Source organism: Passer domesticus, chromosome Z (assembly GCF_036417665.1).
Source record: "Passer domesticus isolate bPasDom1 chromosome Z, bPasDom1.hap1, whole genome shotgun sequence".
Classification (NCBI taxonomy): Eukaryota; Metazoa; Chordata; class Aves; order Passeriformes; family Passeridae; genus Passer; species Passer domesticus.
In genome coordinates this window covers 66,302,641-66,325,508 of record NC_087512.1, presented here as the reverse complement: position 1 = coordinate 66,325,508, position 22,868 = coordinate 66,302,641, and the positions used below count along the sequence as shown (strand labels likewise).

General features: G+C 38.2%; 1 protein-coding gene across 1 annotated transcript in view; it reads right to left on the bottom strand.

Annotated features, from left to right (window-relative positions):
* The window catches only part of SNX2 (sorting nexin 2), a 29,545-nt gene extending 16,516 nt beyond the window's left edge, over window positions 1-13,029 (bottom strand). Inside the window, exons 1-2 of the mRNA XM_064402866.1 lie at window positions 12,874-13,029; window positions 5,817-5,934 (exon numbers count right to left, since the gene is read on the bottom strand). Coding sequence (XP_064258936.1) covers window positions 5,817-5,934; window positions 12,874-12,981 — 226 coding nt within the window. The 5' untranslated portion in view covers window positions 12,982-13,029. The remainder of the gene's footprint in view (window positions 1-5,816; window positions 5,935-12,873) is intronic.
* Window positions 13,030-22,868: the final 9,839 nt, after the last annotated feature.

The window sequence follows — 22,868 nt, the reverse complement described above, 5'->3', positions numbered from 1 at the left end:
GCTGAGAAGTCAGGCTCCCTTTTCTCCATTCCCTACCATACAGTATTCATACCCACTATGTGATTCTCCCCACCCCAAGACCCTACTCGAGGATGAACCACACTAGCTTTCTCAATCTCATCTCTTATGCCATACATTTCATGTCCTCAATCATTTTCGTGGCCCTGCACTGGAGTCACTCCCATCTGTCCACGTCTCCCTCATATTGGATAGCTCAGACCTGGACTCAGCACCTTAGGTGTGGCTTTAGCAGGGCTGAGCCAAGTAGAATGATCAATTCCCCTAGTCTGCTGGCATTGCGTTTCCTAATTTCAAATTACATAGTATTTTCAAACTAAAGTTTAAACAAAGCAGCTCATTATATTCTCTATTTTTAATACGAATGCAGAATCTACAGCCTTTCTTTGAAAACAATTATTTTCATAGCATTACTTTATTCTTACTGCTATATCTTAAAAAACATTAAGTATCAGCTAATGCTTCCTTTACTCAAATGCCACAGGACGGACACTGAGTCTTAAATCAATAAGGAATTTTAATTCAGAACCTAAGATCAGGTGGGAAGTCATGATGTGGCAGCTGCAAAAGAGCTTTTAGATTGGCAGAGTAGCAACATTTCAACAAGAGGCAGTTCTCTCCTTTGATAGTTAACGGCATTCAACATTTCAATGTTGAACAGCATTCAATATTTCACAAAAACATTTCTCAAAAAAATATGCACATACATATGTAACACAGTATACTATATACATGATAAAACATAAAATAGAAAATATTTCTGAAATAAAGCAATTGCACTTCAGTTCTTCCTTTTTTCTATCACTAGCTGTATTCCAACACATTCAGGAAACAAATCATTAACCACCACTATCTACTTCTCTGTATCTTCAAGTTTTAGACAGGTTTATAAAACAAGTCGCTAAACAATTCAATCATTAGCTGAGAATACAATCCTCTTACTGTAAAGTATAACTTCATGAAAAAACTGCATTTAAGGTGAGAAAGCAGCACTGCTATCAGATGAAACAGAAGTACACTTCTTCTCCATGACTCCTCTTTTTCAGACTTGTATCCACATACTCTTTAGTATCACAAAGTGGTCTAGGTTGTGCATCAAATGAATTCCAAGCAGGATTAGCAAATTTTTAAAGCTGCTGCCTGGTGTTTCTTTTTTATTTTTCTTAAGGAATTTACCCACAGAAAATAGTATCTGTTTGATAGCAGTAAGTCAGTTATTTGATGAAGAATTGGCAATTTATGCCTTTCTCTCTGTTACCTTTCACCCCAGGTTTGGCACGCCACCAGAAACTATACAAATCTAGAAGCATGACATGGAAAAGACATGGAAGGGGATGACAGGACTGAGTTAGACTGGGAGAAAGTTATCAGGCTTTTTGTTTAAAACAAAAATATTCAAGGATTCTGAAATCCTTGAAAAAGAAAGCATTAGCTTTATATAAAACAGCAGGCTCTTCTAGCTATTTTTCCTCCTCAGAAAAGCAGTCTTCAAGGAGTACATGAGCTGAAGATCTATTTCTTATGAAATAGAGATGAACTCTGGCATTTATGCTTCTTACATATATCCCTTTACTTTGAGTAATTAGATGACATAGTCTGATTAAGAGGTTTTACTAATAATTCTTCTGCTTGTTTTACAGGTGGGCTTTTCTTCCCCATGGAAACATTAATATGGCAGGCTTCACAGTAGAAACCACGGCACTTCCACAAACATTTCCTTAATCTATTAATTTTAGATCTTCACCTGAAAACTTAGTATGAAGTTGTGGTTTTGTGGTGCAGTTTATTGTTGGTTTTGGTTTTGAGAGATTTTGTGGGCTTGTGTGGGTTTTGTTTGCTTTTTAAAATATTCAGTGTCATTATTAGCATGAAAAATGAAATGTAGATGTCTTCTTTTCCAGGACAGATCTCAAGAGCTTAAGTTCTCACTTAAAGAGACAAGCAACTGCTCTGTCCAACTTTTGGGAGGAAAATACTGAGATTCAACACTTAATATTAGCTATGGGAGTTACCAGAACATATTAAGAACTCTCACCAAACTAATAGTGTAGACTGCTAGACATAAATACATACTTTACAATCTACAAACCGTCTTTGTTAGAGATCACTGTCATGTTGCTTAGCTCCAAAAGAACATGAACACATGTCATTCTGCTGTAGGAGACAACGACGTATGCTTAATTAACATCCTACAGCCAACCACAACAAGTCTCTATCAACACCCAAGCACAGGCCTTAATCTCAGCATTACACAGAGCTTGTTTCTTTATTTTTCACCAGCAGTTTTTGTGAAATATCATCTTAGAAAATGCAAGTTTGCAATTCTTCATTAGCAGCTCACTTTGGCCACAAGTTATTTTTACTAGTCATACTTCCAAATGTCAGACCTTTAACATTCTGACATAGCTTGAATGATTAAATTGGCTTATTATCTTTGAAAGTTTGTCCATGTGAACATATAAATTTGGAAGTAAACTTAAGCAGAACTTGTTATGTAGAACAGAGAATGAGCTTTTAAAAAGGCTTCTCTGGGCACTGCAGTATTTCAGAGACTTTATTGAACTGAACTGACTGTAAGAACTACTACACCTAAGTCATAGCCCATGGTCCTCTTTATTATATCAGAAGTACTAAACATAACCGTAATGAGAACAGAAATAGTTTTAATGCAACAGTCACACACTAATATGACCATCTTCTGGCTTCAAAACTGTAGGTTCACATGCTTTGTGCATTTATTTCTTGCAACATAACTGAACAAGCAGCAAGGCATTTGCACAAACTCTACATATCAGACACATTACATGACAATGGTCTGACAGACACCATCAGCTAGTAGTTTTTCTGTTCAGATACGCCTAAAGAACAAGTCTGGATCAGAGAATTATCACCTCCTTTTCTGTCTCAAATCCCAAGAAAAAAGCCTAAAGGGGGAAAAAACCCACAAAACCAAACAACACAAAACCCACTAAAAAAACCACCAACCCAGTCAAAAAAAACATCATCCCAGTCCCCAACACAGTGACTTTTCCTCAGGACAGAATATAGACACTTCCATAACATGATCCACTCCCAAACACATTTCAGAGCTGAAAAAACAAAGCAACAGTAATCTTTTACCTGACAGAGGAGAGGAAAAATTGTATTTTCCACTTTCCAAGAAGGTGACAGAACATTGAATAAAACTTCACTAATAAATTCACCATAATTCTCTTCTATGAGCACCTCTATGAGAGGTAGAAGGCACAGACAACTGTGCCCTTCATGGGCATTCCATGGCATATTTGTGCAGTTATACGTTGAATTTTGGGTTAACATTTTGGAAGACTAGTTCAATATGCAGCTCTTCACTGTACAACAGCAGGTTATTGACAACCAAGCTTTAAGATGTATTTCCAAATTCCTTAAGAAACACCTAATACTGTCTCATTTGAAGCACTGCCCATTAAAGTCTCTGCATGTAAGAGCTCTACGAGGTAAGACAAAGTAGTTCTGGCCAAATAATCAACATAGTGACTTTTATTCTAATGGTGAAAGTTTTTAAGTGGGTTTAGCAAGACAGTTTGCTTTGTAACAGAACCAAGAATCACAAGAAAGCAGAAAAATTTACTCATCTCCAAAGACAGGAGGAAAACTTATTTCTTCCATTTTTGAGACCCTGTTTTAATAGTTCAGTTATAAGTTGCCAGAGAAAAGGTAATGAATATCTATATTGCACATATTATTGTGTAGCTGCCACAGAAACATAACAGCGAAGGGGTTTTAAGCATAATAAAAAAAACATAAACCATTTCCCAGGTTCTGTCCTGCATTAAAGCCATAGAGAAAATTTGTACTACTTCACCTTCTTTTTCTTTAGGCTGCAATATGAGGTGGAACAATAGAAAAGTTTTATTAAGTCTACAATAGCTACAGAGGCATACCATCACAATTTTTACAAGTCTGAAAAACTGTCATTATTTCTGACCCTAAAGAATGGCAATCAATCCTTTCAGGAGCCACAGACATGATTTAGTTTACCTGGATTTTGAAGTATCTAGTAATTCAATATGAAGGAACAACAGAAATTACAAAGCTGTGGAGCTTCATTTTTTTCTCCTCTCCACTTAAGTGTTCCTGTAAGATGTGCCAAGTTAAGATTCTTTGGAATTTCAACATGTCTAAGAAATACCCTGTCACACACAGAATAATTTTTAAATTAAATTCTGCTTTCCTAGAAAGCCAGACTTTTGCAATCATGCTGGAAGCAAGAAATTAGGTATCTCATATTGCCTTTCTCACATTGTTTCCATACTGTCTAGCAAAACAGTCCTAAGAAAGAAAAGAATAGTTATACTTCTGAGTGCACAGCACTAAAACACAAATTCAACACAGTTTTTCAGAATGTCATTTCAGAATGGCATGAAGCTCATGACTTGGGTTCAACAGCTTTACACAAACTTTTTGCTTACAACAGGAAACTGTGAAAAACATCATATTTTATCTCATGCTCCATAAATCACACTTGTTTTTTCCTGTATTTGAGAGTCTTAGACTCTGTACTATAAATTAAACTTCAAAAGACCAGTCTCAGCTGAGGTAGATGTGCAGTGTCGGATGCCTTCAGATCAGTGCTGCAAGTGGTTAAGAGAATGTCCTACATGGCAAAACCCAAACTCATTAAATCAATTCCTTGTGTTATTCTCACAGCATTTGTTTCAGTTGAAACAATCTGGATGCAAACATTTGTTCCTTCTGGTGGCTCCCCTCAATATTTACTCCAGTCTCCCTTTTCCTTTTCTTAATATTATCCAAAGGACAATTTACTTTCTTAAAATATCCACTCCAGACGGCTCTATGGTTTTAAAAAGCTGGCTTTATATACTGAAGCTAAATAACCAAATTACTGACTAGTACTAGAAAGCTACACTGCTAAAGCACTTACGGTCTTTGTAAACTATATAGCAAAACAAATGCAGAAAAAAAAGCAGGATTACCCCACTATCCTTTTTTCTTTTTTTCTCTTAAAACACTTAGAGAGGTATTAAACTTGTCAATACATTCTAACAGTGTCATGAACAAAGAAGTTCAAATACATGGAAATACAAATTATGGAAGTTGAGCACAAATGTAATGGGCATGTGTATATATGCATTTATACAAAATAACCCAGAATTAAAGGTTATAAAGTTTCTTTTGGAATGATTACATCAGGTAATCAATGAGAACGAGATGACTGCATTCAAAGCAGACTGTCAGCAGACTAACTCAATATCAAGTAACAGGGAAAATCATAGTATTGAGATGTAATATTCAGAACCATCTTATGCACATAATATATTCCAAATATTCCAGCTGCTTTCTTGAATATTTAATGTTCCTACAACTGTAACTGACAGCAACAATAACCCATGTTAGTTAGGATAGATGAAAACTGACACCATAGTAGCAAATGATTTAGGAACCGTTAGAAATGTTCTGTCTATTAACAGATCACTTATCAGAACTGTCACATCTCTTTCTAAAACATGCAATATTGTCAACCGTCAGAGACACAACCATGCACTAGTAAAATGATCCCATGTGCCAGTTTGTTACCTTTCCATTAAAACAAGAGTATTAAGAAGGAAATACTTGCAATACAATCCGAACTATCTCTCTCTTTATAACTGGAAAAATGACTGTTTTTTTCACAAGAAAAAACCTGTACAAGACTGTCCAACTACTTATAAGGTTTAAATCTTCCCTCTCAGGAAAGGACATTTCTTTCAGTTCAAGAAAGGGTTTGTGCAGGCATGCTAGAGGAAAATAGTCATTACCAGCAAAGAGGTCTTCTCTGTCACCATCCAGCATGATTTCTGCTGGCTTTGGACCATTGGAGTTTGTGCTGAGGTCTTCTGCAGGAAGACTTGCTGGCTCTGGAGATGAAGGACTTGACTGTTTAAAAAAAAAAAAAAACAAATGATTTTAAGAGAACCAGTTGCCATGTGTCAGTATATAAGATTTATTGCAACATTGTTTCATTGCAAAAAAACAAAAGAAGATGTACAGAAAGGGAACTTTGTCAGCTATTTCCATTTCCTATTCCTAGCACAGCAACAATGAAAAAAAGATACGAGCTAGTCAACAGCTCTTAATTTCTTTGCTTGAGAGAAAAAGCAGTGAACAGTTTCTTCAGGTTTAATTAATGTGAAACAAAAGCTGCTACAAAATAATCCAGAATAATTTTTTTTGTAATGCCAAATGTAACCTGATTATTACGTTCCTACTGGAAAGGTTTGATTTAAATCTGGATTGGTACATAGCCAAAAATCAATGAAGAAATCTTCAAGTGCTCTACGATTAAAAATAATGTATTAATGACATCCAAATAATTAAAGGCTGCTTGGAGCTGTAAGAAATTTTATTAGTTTTACAACAGGGTTACTGCCACAGAGGATCACACTGTATTGTACATGGAAGCTAGGCTTGCCACAGATACAATTTTTTAATTCACTGAAGATGAAGACTAGAACTTGCCCTCTTGAAGACACTAAGGAAAACTAAAGCAATATTGAAACTGGGCCACTATGAGTATGTGTTACACCAAATAGCTGAAGGTTTTAAGCAATTTTGTAACTCAGAATTAGCATATTACAGAAGAAATGGTCTGTCTCTCCAGCCAGTGCTGTGTAGAAATGCAAGTGCAAAACCAAGTGCATTCCAACTAGAACAGAAAAGCATGGAAATGCTTGATTTCTCAGTGCTCAAGGTTCAAAAATGTGAAAGTTTTATCAGCAAAAGCAGTTTTTCACTGACACATCATAGGTGCTCATTCCAAACCAGTTTTGCTGCTATTCAGCTTTGAACAGCAATCCATTTACATTTTGTTAGACTGGAGTTTTAGAACACAGTGGGAGTCCCACAGTGTCACAGATGCAGATTGCATGTAGGTTTGTTCTTGTCAAGTCATTACCATGAAAAGCAGCCATAGGGAAGAAAAGCATTTCTGAACCTTTATAGCACATCAGTAGAGAGCTTTCTGCTTTATCACTTAATTATGTTCTTGCTAATGAATGGTGGGAGAGAACCCTTGGAGAATGCTTATACCTTCAAGCTATTCCCTCAGTCTATCTTCTCAGTTTTATTGGAAGCAGGTATTTTGGTTACTAATGGTTATTTTTGACTATACCTGGCTTCTAATCACAAAATTAGTCTATCAGACACAAAATTCACTTTGAACACTTAAATCTGATCAACCCATGGAAAACAGCTGCATGCCTAAAGTCACAAGGTAACCAAAGGTCTATACAGAGGTATTCCTTCCCACTTTAAAGAAAGACACAGATTCCTCTAAGAATAGCTATAAATACATGCCACCAAGTCTCTTTCTGTTACTGAGCCAGGAAAGATCCTGTCCAATGGCACAGTTAAAGCCAATATTTCTGCGCTGGATACCAGGCTTCACAGCACAGCTTCATAGTAGTTAGCAGAGCAGGTACCAGCAGCTCTCTCCAAACTCCATATGAGAATATTTGCAAACTTAAACAGACCTTATGGGCACCTCAGAAATCTGAAGAGCAAAGCTGACCAGAGGGATATCCCACACCTTGTAAAATCATGCTCAGCAAAGCTACAATGAAGAAGGAGGACAGAGAGGATATCTGGAGTTAGAACACTTGTCTAAGTCACCATTACACTTCTCTCTTCCTGGAGATGGCTAAGCAGAGGCTTGCCCATGGAAGAGGTGAATAAATGCAACTTTTATTCTACTCATCAAATTCTCTTCAGCTCTGTCCACTGGTCTTCTCATTTTTACCCTTCCAATTCTTCTCTCCCATGCCAGGGGGAGTCGTGAATACCAGAGAGAAATAAACTTCCACAAGCTGACAGGTGAACAAGGTCCCTGCTGGTCTGTTAATCTTTCTCTTGGTCCTTTTAAACAGCTGTGTTCTCAGACAAGATGAATTAAGAATGGGATTAAATATATTCACTAAGAGTTGTGACTTTATAAGAAAAAAATGTGTAGAAGCATCTTTAAAATTATTCATGGCCTGAACACTGCATCAGCTTGTTTAAGAGTTTTGCAATGAAGTATAGTTTCTTCTCTTCAAAATTGGCATAGTTCTCAGGGAATTACAAAAACCCAGCAAGGCACAGCCCTTATGTATCAAAAACTGAGTCAATAATTTCTAATAACCTGATTATTTTGCACAGCCAGTGGGTCAGAATGTGCCCCTCAAAAACCAAAAAAGCACCCATGCCTGCAAACAATATATTAAGCTGTTTCAGTTACAGTCTTCTATGGATGAGAGCTAGAAGACAGGATCCCAGCTTTGCTTTATTATCTCTACAAAATACAGCTAAAGTGGCCAATGAAAAATGCCTGTCAAAGGAGTCAGTAGTCACTGCAGTGAAAATCTCTTTATCAGAGAAGATACGGTGATGAAACTAACAAAAACCTCACGGGCCAGACAAATAGCATATCTATTTAAAAACTTTAAACTTACTCAATGCCAAGGATTCACAAAATGTCACAAACACATCAATTTCCTGAAATGTACACAGCCGTGAAATGTACACAGCTGAATTTCTGAACAAGTCCAATAGCTGAAGGTTATTGGTGAAGCCTCCAATAACCAAGATACTCAATGGCCAGGACATCCAGGTATACAAAACAGTCAGGATCCTGTCACATTTTTCTTGGAAACAAGTTTCTGGTAAGATGCCCATTTCAATTTACAATGTCAATAACAAGCTCTATTTCCTGTTCTTTTATTGTGCATTACATCTGGAGGCAATACCCATGTATTTTACAGCTCTGACTTATGAAGAAATGAACAAGATCTTGCATTTTGTGCTGGTTAAAATTATAGCTCTAGACATTTGGACAGCAGTAGGGCAGCCCCCAAACTAGTTCTGCTTGCATGAGCCCTTCCTAGCTTCCCTCAGTCAAAACAAAGAAGGTGACAGAAGGTGGCCATCATAATATTCTAGCTGTTCAGGTTAACCCAGCTCACTGTCTGAAAGAGGGTTGCAGGAACTCACAAATAACAGCATGGGCAGAGACAATAACTCAACGGCAGGACAGTGTCATTTGCAGCAGAAAGGAAGATGACACAAGCAGCCACACTGGAATGAATTTCCACATACTTCCATTACAGCTTGGATTTAACATCAAGCAATGAGACACACATTTCCAGAAGAATTACACCAATTAATCCTGGATACAGACTTAGCTTTCTGCAAAGGTACAGTATTGAAGGACTTAGTGTCTTTCTCTTTGATATTCCAAAGGTGGCTTTACTACTTCCTCAGTAACGGCCACTGTCAAACTGAATGGATATTATAAAAGCCATCTGGACTTCTGTGGCTATCTAGTGTTTTGCCTCATGTACAAAAACCAAATAGATACTGCAGATCTTTGACACAAACTGATCAACTGGCAATTAGATTATTACACAACCTGCCTGAAATGACAGTCCATGATAAATTACCACATCTATTGCTTACTGATTATTTTCAAGTTTCTCCATGTATTTTTCCATTTAAAAAAAAAAATATCAACAAACAGGAGTATAGGAATGTAAATGTATGTTTGAATGAGTAGATGGCAGCCTAGGTTCCTGTGTTCACATGGCACCTTCACAAATGACAGATGGCAATACAGACATAAGTGGGAAGTTTAGGGAAAATGAAATAAGAAATGGTGCAACATATAAACAAGAAAGATGACAAAGACAGACTGGTGCATGAAGGAGTAAGAAGGTAGAAATGGTGAAAAGAGAGTAACAGTGACCATTTTTTCAGAAAATCTAATGTATATCTTACACATACATCGCCAAATTTGATTTTCATGCAGTTGTTTGTGGATCCTTCTAAGGGGAGCAGAGTACACAGACAGCAAATTAGCAGTTTATTGATTAAACTTGTAACAGGGAGTGATTCTTCCCATAATGCACAACTAACTTCCAGAACTTGCTGTGCAAGACACTCTTTAAAAAAAAACTAAAACCCAACAACAACTAAAAAAACAAAACAAGCCAAAAAACCAAAAACAAACCTTAAAAAAACCACAACAAAAAAAAAAAAAAGAAAAAAACCTAATCAAAAAACAAAACACCCAAACAAAACCAAAATAAAACCCCACCCAAAACCCACGCACTTGAAATTTTAGTAAGTAGATAAGTCTACCCAGACCTCAGGAAGACACTGAGCTACAAAAACCTGATACCTACAAGGGCACTGCAGATGCCAACCAGCACATATGTATAATAGCCAGCAATATTATTCACATGGAACTCACCACTGATTATCACCGTAAATGCAATTCTGGCTCTAAAAAACCATTTACATGATTCATCCTGGCTGTTCTCACTAATGAAAGCTACTCTGGCAGCTAAAGGGAAATCTCTCAGTAGCCTTGAATGAAGAGAGGCAGTTGTCCAGACTCACAATACAGTTGGCACAATGAAAACAAAATAATCATTCTCATTCTACTACTCATAGGCACAGTGGATACCTGACAGTAAAATGAGCAACCCATCAGCTCACACAAGTAGCTGCCCCACCTGGTTCCCAGTTCATTGGTGTCCTAAGACCACAGGAAGGAAGAATCCTCCTTCCCTGCCATACAGCAAATTTTCAAGTCCTAAAATGCGTTTCCACTGCACCCCAGAAATCTCAGGTATTACAGCTCAGTGAGATCTTTCTAATGTTTTATTTTCTACAACTGAGAAGAGTTAAATTCAAGATATTAACTTTTTTACAACATGCACAGAGAAAATATTCTCCATTTGAAGCCACTGAAGTACCTAAGCCTCTCTGGACTTAAATGGTACATATTTGCCATTTACAAACCTACACTGAATGTATATTTTGTCAAAGGCAACTTAGCTTGTGTTTTCCAAACTGAGACTTAGTTAATACGGAAGCCATTCAAAAGATGTATTAGAAAACACACAGCTTTTCCACTGCACAATCAAATTATAGACAGGAAAGGCGCAGCACCCATTTTGTGAACTCCAAAGAGAATGAAAGAAAAATAAAATGGGAAGGAACTGAAATTAATCACGCTAAAAGCAAATGGACCGTTCCAAGATAAAGCAGTTGGGAACCCTTTCGAAGTACCAAAGCCCTCATGTAAGTTGGGTTTGGACCTCAGTGTCCCTTGCCACACTCTCACTTCTGGTATCAGTAACCAAACACATGATTAACAAAAAAAAGCATGACACCATTCTCACCATTCTGTTACTATACAACTCCACTGCCATTTACAACCAGTTCATCCACAAATATTTACCAGATTAAAGTAAGACTCAAGACAAAAGTTTAACTAGGCCTACATCATCAGACAATCATTCTTCTCTGGACTATGGTACCCTATACACTGAATGCACCAATTTATGTTCAAGCTAGTAAGAAGTCCAAAGTCAATTTTCTTCCTTCCAAATTTGCAAAAAAATCACAAGATTAAGGCAGGGGCCTAAATGCTGATGTCAGAAGAAGCTTATTGACACAGCTTTAAAAAGCTTCTCTTTAAGCAACAAGGCTTCCCCTTTCCACCCTTTCCACTTAGAAACTCTATCCCAAACAGACTGTGTAGGCAAACAAAGCAGCAGAGTGGAACTGTCAGCAACTGATACAAGGCCCATTTCTTTGCCAACGTTTGCAGTTAGAGCAGTTTCAGTAACTTTTTTATCTCATGGTAACTGTGATTTGGACACTAAATCATCTTATCTCCTGCAGCTTTAGTTCCAGACCACATCAATAAAAACATTGTTTGTGTTACACTGCAGTCTTTCTCTGTGCACTGAAAAGGACTCCAGTAATACACACTGTGTCACAGAGATGCACAGAAGACTACTCATGCAATTCTTGTCAACTGCAGATTCACATCATTTCTTATTCCTTCAGTGCATTTTTTCCACAGATCTCTTTCTACCAATGCACAGATTATGCATCTATAAAAAGAAAGAAAGAAAGTAGCTTGAGAAAAGGCAAGACTTTAAAATACATTTAAAACCCTCTTTGTATACTGCAGGGTTTTTTGTTAAGGACAGACAACAGCCAGAGCAAAACCAAAGAAACATGCACCAATCCTACTTCTGTAAAGGTCAGGGACAGAAAACTCTTCAGGAAAACAGGAACAGAACATTTTTATTTTTAAATGGGCATCTATGCACAGGAAGAAAAAAGTTCTTCCAGAAGATACTGGCAAGACACGTAGGTGGAACGTGACCACAACAACGTGCCAAAAAAGCTCCCGCTATAAGGAAAGAACACATAAGCATTTCTCATGTCTCCTCATGCTTCTTTCCCAGCAGGTCCCAGCAGCCGCCGCAGCCCAGCACTGCCTCGGCTCCCTTGGAAAAAACCTCAGAGACAAATAAGTTTCTACAAGATTTTCAAACTAAAATGGAGTGAAGCCTCGGAAAGAGGCGAAACAAAGAAAATGGGTCGTTATTAATCCACTCAGAGTCTAAGGCGGAGACACACACACCCACACTCACACACACACACCCCAGCGAAACTGGAAAGAGGTAAGATGAGAATATTCCCCAGACAGCACAGGAAGAGGATAAAAGAAGGGGAAACGGCGGTACTCGGAGAAAACAGTTTTGAGCTTTTCTTGGCAGCCGAAGCCCCCTGCTCTCTGTGAGGGAAGCATCGAGGAGCCGAAGCAGAGGAGGGCGGTGGGAGCGCGACCGGGTGGAGACCAGGTCGGCAGGGGCAGCGGCGGGGCGGGGGCCCGGGCAGGAGTGAGGGGTCTGGGCAGGAGCGAAGAACCGGCGGCCTGACGGGGACGGGAGGAGAGGGTACGGGAGGGGAGGGCCCAGCGGGCGCCGGGTCGGCCACGGGGCGCAGGGCCTGCAGCGGAGAGCGAGCTCTTCTCACCTCCAGAGTGGACACGGTGCTGGTGAAGAGGTCCTCGCCGTCCTCCAGCTCCTCGAGGTCGGCGGCCCGCGTCTCTCCCAGCGGCGGCGGCTCCCGCTCCGCCGCCATCTTCCCCTCCGGCCGGGCCCGCGCTCACGTGACCGCTCCACCGCCCCGCCGCACGTGACCGCGGCGGCCGGGCCGGGGCGGGGCCGCGACCGCGCCCGCGGGGCCTGGTGCGGGCACAGCGCCTCAGTGCCACAGGCATGGCCCCTGCCACATCTATAGCCCCTGTCACATCCATTGCCCCTGCCACATCTATAGCCGTGGTGCGGGCACAGCCCCTCAGTGCCACAGGCATGGCCCCTGCCACATCCATAGCCGTGGTGCGGGCACAGCCCCTCACTGCGCGTCCACGGCCACTGCCACATCCATAGCCACAGCCCCTGATGCAGGCGCAGCCCCCGCAACTGCCGTGTCAACAGCCACAGCCACATCAATAACCACAGCACCTGCTGCATCCACAGCCCCTGCCACATCCACAGCCCCTTCTCAAACCCCTGCCACAGCCCCTGCCACATCCACAGCCCCTTCCCCATCCTCAGCGCCTTACCCTTCCCAACAAGAGGTAAAGAGGCACAATTCCCTAAGTTAGCTTGGTTGGTTTTGGTCACTCATTAACAAAGGTACATGAGAACTTTAGCTTCCTTGATTCAAAGTAGCATTGTAATTGTAATCAGGCTAAAGATAACTGTGGCCACAGAAACCTATTTTAGGGTTTTTGAGGGGTCAAGAAATTACCCAAAGATAACTATAGGATCTGGATTTTTAACTAATTGATATTCCAGGTTGAAAAACTGGATTAGTAAATCTGTACGGAAAAAGAACCAAAATAAGAGAAAAGCATTCAAGGAAATAAATTGGCAAACAATTAATGCTGCAGGAAAATTTAGAAGGACTGCAAAAAGCCAATCACATATGAGACTGTGATATGTTACTGCAAAAAGCAAAACCCTAGTTTAAACCCAAGCCTCATCCTTGTCAGTGTGGGTATGTATGTATGTGATTTGACAAATACATAAGAGCTACCAGCTCTACCTCATGCTACTAAGTGAAAATCTAAGAGGAAGGTACTTATGGATCCTAATGGAAACTACAGCCACCTCTTCTTCTGCACCCAATAAATCCACTTGTGTAATGCTGTATGAGATGGAAATGAATAAAGCTGCAAAGCTGCTGAACAGTAGAAGTAGAAATTTACATGTGGAGCTTGTGTATATGTGCCTGCTTTAATTACCTGGTTATGTGATAAGATTTTACAGCAGCCCTCTTCCCAAGGAGCATTTACTACAGTCACAGTTTTTTCTTCTTTCCTAACAGCTCCATATTAATTTTATTATATACAATCTCAAGTCTACACTGAAGACAAAAGGATTTGTATTCTCACATCCATTTCTCTGAGGTCTGTCACTGCCTGTTTTGTAGGCACTGATGAACTTTATCTTCAGGGTACGATGCCCATTACACAGGAATTGAGCAGAGATGGAAAAATTTAAGCCTAAACTCTTTACTGACCTTGATGCCCTAATTTGGTTGGGTTTTTTTGGGGTTTTTTTTGGTTTTTGTTTGTTTGTTTGTTTTGGGGGGGCGTGTGGTTTTTTTTTGTTGGTTGGTTGGGGTTTTTTTGTTTTGGTTTGGTTTGGGTGCTTTGGGGTTTTTTTTGGTTGGGTTTTGGGGTTTTTTTTGGTTTTGGTTTGTTTTGTTTTGTTTTGTTTTTTCCTAGAATACCTAACATTTCAACAGTTTTGCAGTTTTGTCACCTAGGCAGAAAGCCCCAGTATCACAGTACTGTCCTCATCCCTACCCATTTTTAGGAATAGGCTTTTATTTGTTTCCTTCTCTCTTGTGTCACTTTCTTCCCTTTAGTGACCCTTGTCAGGTCCCAAACCTTCCTGATTAGCCTTGGGAGCCATTGAAAACCCTCCAAAAAAGGTAATTTCTTGTTTTGGCCCACCAGCCACTAGTTCCTCCAAATCAGTACACCTACTGCATGAAACTGTCACTGCACAACTCCTGCTTTTGCCCTCAGCATCTGTGGGCTCTGCAAGCCTCTGTAGTCCAGCACTTAAGAGGACATATAGAAGTCAAAAATGTACTCTGCATAAACACTCTTGGGAGCTCTTACACAATAAAAAGCTTTATTTTTTTCCTGGAGAATCAAGTTTCACTTAGGAGTATAATCCCGTTGATTTTAAATGGCTTTTAAAATGAAAAGTATAACAGTATTATGGCTCCATGTCATTTCCATGGTTCAGCTCACAGAGGTGCTGAAGCCTTGAAATAGTTACCATAATTTATCTGGGTTCGGGCACTATACCGTTTAATACCTTCTGCCCATCTATCAAAAACTAAGTTAGATGCAAAATAAAGATGGATTTGCTCTAAAGCAATGTGAATCAAGGTTTAGAATCAAATACATCAGATTTTCAGAGTCTTACTTCACTGACTTTATTTTTGGATTGTACGAGTGCAATAGCCACTGTAATATTTGTTATTTTAGTAGCTGAAATAACAATGAAACTGAAAGAAAAGCATGACTCATGACTTAGAAATAGTTGTTTTAGAATAGAGAGTGATAGGGAATTATGCAAGTTCAAGCATGTGTGGTTTGGAGTTTGGATCTGGAGGCAGCCACAGGCTATCACTTAGTGTGTTTGCTGGAAAATGTTTGCAACCTTTTCTTCAACAACTCCAGTGATGAAGACCCCACAGACAAACTGTTTTGATGCTTTGCTCTCTAGGATCAGAAAAGAAATTCCATCACTATCCTACCAGTCAAACATCTTCAAACAATTTGAAGTATGATTTTGCAGCAGCTTGACACTGGCCTTGTTCAGTTTGTAACCATATTCAGGACAGATATTGGCCTCATTTTGTATGTAGGAAGTGGTTATTCAGACTGGAAAAAATCTCTCCCTACTGAATTTTGGATTTTTGCAAGCATTTACTCCAGTTTGGTTTGATGCTTTTGAATTCTTTAACTAAGCTACAGCTGTTTGGTGTCACTGATAAATACAGTATGCATTCTCCGCTTTGTATTTCTGGTGAGAATATTAAATTGTATCAGGCCTATGGTAGATCACTTAGTTCATCTTTCATTGAGTTCATCCTTCCATAAAAATTGTAATCACTGAAAAACAGCTCTTGACTTTGTTTTCTACACTGGTTTTGTACTACTCTATAAGAGCTTAACATCTGTTCTTTCATTAGCTTTCTTAGGAAACAGTCATAAAAGATAAATGTTCAAGAAATACCAAAGGAATGTTTCCTCACTAAGAGATTTTTCAAGAAAATGGCTAAATACAGTGGAGGAACAACAACCACCAGAGTGCTTAGAATTAGAGGAAATAAATTTTTGAGATTTTATTTTTCCCTTATATAAAATATGTAAAAAGGAATATTGTGCTCTTGTATAGTGACAGCACTTGCACACAGCAGTAAAGACTTTCAGTGAGTCAGCCTTCCTAACAAAAATTACAAAGCACAAGTATTTACCAAATCTGTCTATTTGGTTTCTATGCCCACTTATCCTTTCAGACAAATAAACTTTACACTTCAGATCGTGATGACTGTTCTTTTGTTGAATCTTTCCATCTGAGTATTTAATTGCATATCTTATTTAAAAAAACCCCTTTTTCTGTCACCTTTTTTGGCAGTGAGTGGTCAGTGTTCTCATATATTACAGAAAAATACTTTTAATGTATGTGAAAGGAAACCAGTTCTTCTATCAGTTAGATATTTCATTTGCCTTTGGAGTAGTGGCAGGTCCTGCTCTCTAACAAATAATGGGCTGAGAATGTCTATTCCCTAGTTTGTCTAATGTTCCAGTACACTTAAATATAGAGCTCTACTGGCAATAGCTGGGTATGCTTACCCTGTTAAAATAGTGAGATTATGTAGAAGTAGGGTTTTTTTTAAGATTCATAAGCACTAACAGCAGGTGAGAACTAAGTACTGGTTACTGTGATATATGCTATTAGATTTTCCTCCACTGTTTATGATTTATAAGAGAGAGCTTTGATTTTATTTTGCACTGCTAATCTTAGATAATCTAGGTCATTGCAACTTGATAAAATACACAGTAGCCTCTGAGATCCTGATTTACTTTGGGCTTCAGACTCTTGCTGCTTGACAACTGTCACATTTCATGGATTGTGTTCTGATACAGGAGAGGAGTCATGCTGAAGACAAATAGCAGGATGTTGTTAGCACCTGTTGATATTTACCTGATGTCTCAGATCTGAGACATCTCTTGCCAAAGTAGAAAATGTGTATAAGACCCAGAATGGATGGAGGTGGGACAATACTTGGAAAAAGCATCCTATGCACTTGCCTGAAGTTAACACTTTTTCAGTGATCTGCTTTTGTCCACAAAGAGCATAGTCTTAATCACATTAAAGGGAACTAAGGGTTCCTAAGTTCCAAGTCATTCTGGCATATTCTGCGTTGAAAGAGACCCACAAGGATCATCAAGTGCAACTCCTAAGTAAATGGCTTGTGTTGGTATTGAACCCGCAGCTTAGGGTTATTAGCACCATGCTCGGTCAGCTGTTAATCTCATCTCCCTTACCTAGTTTGTTCAGTTACAGCCCAGTTAAATTTTTGTGCCATGTAATTTCAAACCTGTGGTACATGAATAAGTCAATTTCATACATTTCTATAACTATAAACTGTCTATAACTGTCTTGACCTGCTTTCAGAGAACGTAGCAAAGTCTTGTAAAATGTGCAGCTTGTCCCATGTAAGGCATGATCATTTGCAGCATTTTATTAATCAGTTTTAACTCATTTTATCAGGGATAGATCATTACAAGGTTTTTTCTGTCAAATCGCTGAAGTCAACATATATTTTTTACAATTTTCTGACTTTCTAGGACTTTCAGTTAGGTATAAGAACATGAGAAGCCATCAATCTCTTCAAAGATTCCTATGCAATCTTAGCTGTTGTCTAAATGATATTTGTATCAATTAATTCCAGTGGCTATTCTTTGACACCTTTTTTTAAGAGCTATTTGTTCATATTTATGTTGTGAGTTGTCCTAATTCTTTCATCCAAAACTGGATGACACAAGAAAAAGGAAACAGTGAGTAAAGGAGGCTGGACTTTCCATATGGTGTCAGAGACAAGTCAGTGCACAATATCAGTTGGTGCTGTCTCTGGGTGGCACATCAAAAGTTACCATTGGAAAATTCCTCCAGATAGAGAAGAGGTTTCATGTAAGACAGGCCTTGATCTGAGCAATTTTTCTTGATATTTGGATTTTTTCTGTAATAGAATCCATGTTTCTTAAGCTGTGGGACATTTTCTTTGCCTCAAATGGGAGACAGAGTGAGAGGTGATCCTCTTTTCTGCAGCTAGTTTCTGATACTACACTAGGAAATGCTTAGTGCCTCCTAACTCTTACCATCACCACTTCACCAGTGATGAATGTGACACTGCCATTCAAACTCAATCTAATTTGTCCAGGGAAAATTTAATCTAGTGATTAAACCATAGAACCATAATGTTTCAAGGGGAAAAAAACAAATCAAACGAAACCCACCAAAAATAAACAAACCAACAATTCATTTCCAAGTGTCTATTTGTAGAAGAATTTTTTTTTGAAAATCACCTGCTGAAAGCATGCACTTTGTAAAAAAATTTCTGAAATCAGATCTACATCTTGTTATATCTCTATCAGCCAGCAGTATTATCTCCATCTAGTGTAGGACTTACTAAGATGAGAGTTTAAAATGGTTTTGTGTTATCACTTGATAGATGAAGAAAGTTTATGTTGTCTTTCTCTTTCAAAGTGTTAAGATTCCTGGGCTGGTCTTAGTTTAGAAGATTTGAGGAGGAAGTAAGACGGAACGTGAATGAAATGGAAACATTTTGCATATTTTTTCTTCATTGTACAATCATGGAAGAAGTCTAAGGGTAGAGAAGGTGGCAGCATGGAAGAAAATGAGAGTGATATGCAGGAAAACCCAGTATAATAACCAGTCCAGCTCACCACTATAAACCTTGGGAGAACTGTATTGTTCCATCAAGTCTGCAGCCTGTGGGAAGGAAGCTTATTTCCCTGCTTGCTTGGCGCAAAGTAGAGCTGGTAAAAACATATACACCAGCCTACTCCTGTGGTATGGGATCGCAGTGATGGGGGCCTTGATCCATCACAAGGTCACTGAGAGTTTTCAGATGTTACCATCAGAATATATGCAAGTTTTACTGATCACAGTATTTTTATAAAAGATCTGCATTCTAAAAACATTAAACTATAGTGCTAGTTAATTAATTAATTAATTAATTAATTAATAAAATGGGGGTGGAAGGCAAAGGTGACATTGCAACTATGTCTTTGGGATAAATAAGGAACAATATTTGTTATTTATATACCAGACACTGGACACAATGTATTTTGCATGTTCTCAGGACTTTGAAGTCATTGCTAGGGATTTGCCAAGAGAGTCTCGAAAGAGGTTGTGGAAGGTCATCAGCTTTTTGGCTTCCAGCTGTTTCCTTGCTGCAATTACCTACCCATGTACAAAATGAGGGAGTTGTTGCATCTGGTCTTATATAGGTGTTTAGTGCTTTTAAATAGTTTGTCCCTCTCAGCTTGCTGTGTGGTTTATTTGAGGTAATTCACCTAGACTTTAAAGCAGAAAGTAAGAGAATGGAAATCTGCCCTCTGAAACCATGATTGGAATTTTAAGAACATGTGTATCCAACACTTCCTTCCAAAATCCTGCACTTCAGTTCTCCCTTTGGTTTTTCATATGCATTTTGGGTACAGATCACATTGAATAACTTCAGCTGGCTAAAAGGCAGCAATCTAATGAAAGCTATTCTGCTTAGTTTGGGCTGTGGCAGAAGATAATAAAAATAAATAGATGATTTTTTTGGCATCCTATCCATCCAATTCTAGGAGCAATTTAACGATGAGTGCCTATTTCCATTGCCAAGAGAGGAAGTTTATACTTAGGTAGATGCTTGACTTTAGACCAACTGTGATCAGGTGAGAAAATCTCATTCTGCAAAACATATGCATATAATCTAAATTATAAACTCTCCAAGTTAATGAGCCTTAATCTTAAATGTAGCTTTCTGGCTTATTATAGTATTTATCATAATAAAAATTATAAAGTGACTGCAGCATTAACTTGAGACAAAATACTATTAATAATACTCAGTCCAAAATTAGCCTGAGAAAAAATTTCTTCGCTCCCTCCAGACACACTGGTACATGTCTGCTGCTGCTTTAAAAGAACCAGAGCCCTAAAATTAAAGAAAACAAAAAACACACTCCAACTTACAAATATCTCTCAAAATGTTTGCATTTGCATGAATTATAAGAGCTAGGCACCAGAAAGATTTGTTTCAAATATCTCCAGTAATTTTTTTCAGAGTATAGCCTCCAATCCACAGAGTATTTTTTTCCCCACTTTGTGGACATACAAGATAAAGGCATGTGAAAGCAATTTTTCATTGAAAATTGCACGTTGGATATGCATGAACCAGAATTTGCTCTATTTCAAGTTTCACAGTCCAAATGCAGCTGTAATTTGCATCATTTACAATTTTGCTGTAAACTGACTTGGGGCATCTGTCTACATTATAGCCAAACCAGGCAAAAGATAAGTAGGAAAAATGGAAAACTTCTAACATAATTGATTTCCACCAAATAGCACTGTCTCTGGCTGTTATAACAATTAGTTTATCAATTTAATGTTGATTATGGCTTTCCCATTGAGAAATAGGAAAGCTTGCAAAACAGCAATGCAAAAGAATCTGGCACTGTTGCCACTAGAGCACTAATACATATATTTACTTTTCTTTAAGATATTTCCAGACATGTTAAGCAAAAATCTGGCTTTGTAACATAATTCTCCTCTGACAAATTTTATTTCACTCTGCTCTGGCTAATTTTGTCTTCTGAAGGCATAAATTTGGGATTTGAAAATCCTACTTCATTCAAGCTTTTAATTCAAGTGATAATAGATGCTAAAGACAGACTAAGAAAAAAAAAGATTAATCTCTCAAGTGTGTTGTGAAAGTGATCAACATAGTTTCTAAAAAAGTTAATAAACACATTTTCAAATTTCTTCATAAGAAAACAGCTTCAAGAGCTCAGTGAAATAAAAAGTTAGGAGGAATACACTGATGAATAGATGGAACTTAAGTAACAAACTTTGAAATTAAATTGATATCTCAGAAGAGATTTATTTAAATGCTTGACCTGCATAAACTACAAATTTATGGAGAGGGCATGTGGATTTCTAATAATCTATTTATCTATTTTACATTGCATCCTAGAGTATATTTTATTTGCCTTGATTAATTTAGTGTTGCATATATAAAAAAACAGGGCATCAAGCATCTCATTTCAATAATAGAGGTTACAAATATGATTTGGCAGTAAGAAAATTAATGGAATCACTGACTCTGCCTAGAAATAATTTTTGTTTAAACTGAAAGGGATACTAATAAAATTCAGCATGACTATTCCAGAGTAGCACATAGTGGGATTGTTTTAACTTCAACTCTTAAAAAACCCAGCACCACCCAGCTCATTCTATCTTAGGTTTATTTTCACATTCAGATAAAGACAGTTAGTAAAGAGCTTTTGCTTACCTGTTTTTAAGCATGATATTGAATTTCCTTTAATGTAAGTATCCTCATTTTTATGTTCCCCTTTTAGTTAGGAGATATGCACCTTCAAAGAGGAATCCCAATTTACTCTAGATCTAGAATCCCAATTTACCCTGCTATCTCTTGTGCCTCTTTTAAATGACCATACAGGAAACTTACAGAAAGTCTCACCTTACCTTTGGTCCTTTCCTTGGGTAACTGAAGTAGATGTCTACTTTGACACAAGCTACATTTTAGCTTTTTTAGCTTTGATCTTAAATCTTTTACAAAAGTATGGATATCCACATGAGAAAATATACTGTAAATAAATACATAGAGAGCAAAAAGGTGTGGAGGTAAGTAGATATCACTGCATATAGATAAAGTACTTAAACATTATGTATAGACTATATTTGTGGTGTATAGAGACTATCTATATTCTCTCATTTGAGTACTATGTATGTACACATTCTCTAAATATCTATATATATACTCTTTTGGTATACAAAGTATGTCTATCCATGTATATCTATCACTGTGTGTATTGTTTATCTATATATATCAATCAAAAGGAAAACAAATATAAATGTTTGAGAAAAATCAAAATATTTAATTAAAACAAAAAATTCTTGTCCTGGAGATCACTAAGTTATCTTCCTGTCATTGCTAGTGTACTGGCACAATAGTATAAAGATAGTGGACTGATGTCTCAGTTCCTCCTTTTTTTTGCAGTTCTAAGATTAAAACGGAAGAAGGAAGAGCCACCTCCTACTTCCTGCCTGATTCTAGGAATATAGATCTGAAACAGCTGCCATGCTGATTTCTCCAGAACAACAAACACAACCAGTTCATGGAACTAATTGTAATGCATTTGAAATCCTTGAAGATTTGGAATACTTTCTTCCAAGAAATATGTGCACCTTCCTCTTCACAGACCAATTGAATTTCTACAAAATATGTGCTGTTCTGAAGCCTTTTTTCTTCAAGAGATGTTGAGATCTGTGGTGTCACAAAGCTGTTTCCCCAGCTGCTCACCTGGGAGCTGCCTCTGGCCATTCACCTCAGTGGACCTGCCTTCCATGCCAGTGGGAGTGATCACTTTTGCAATCCATCAGGGGAATGATCAAACAACAACCACATGCTGGGAATCACTTGATGGCAACCAGCAGTTCAAGGCATGGGTTGGAAGCAGTACCTGCTCTGGGCAAATATGTCACCTGGCTCAGCATAAGTTTGGCCCAGTTTCTTCTGTGTTAGCAGAGGATGCACTTGTGCTTTGGGGTTTTTTTGCCCTCTCTTATGGGAGGTTAATGCTGGCTGAACCAGACATCAGAGAGGCACAGCTAAAA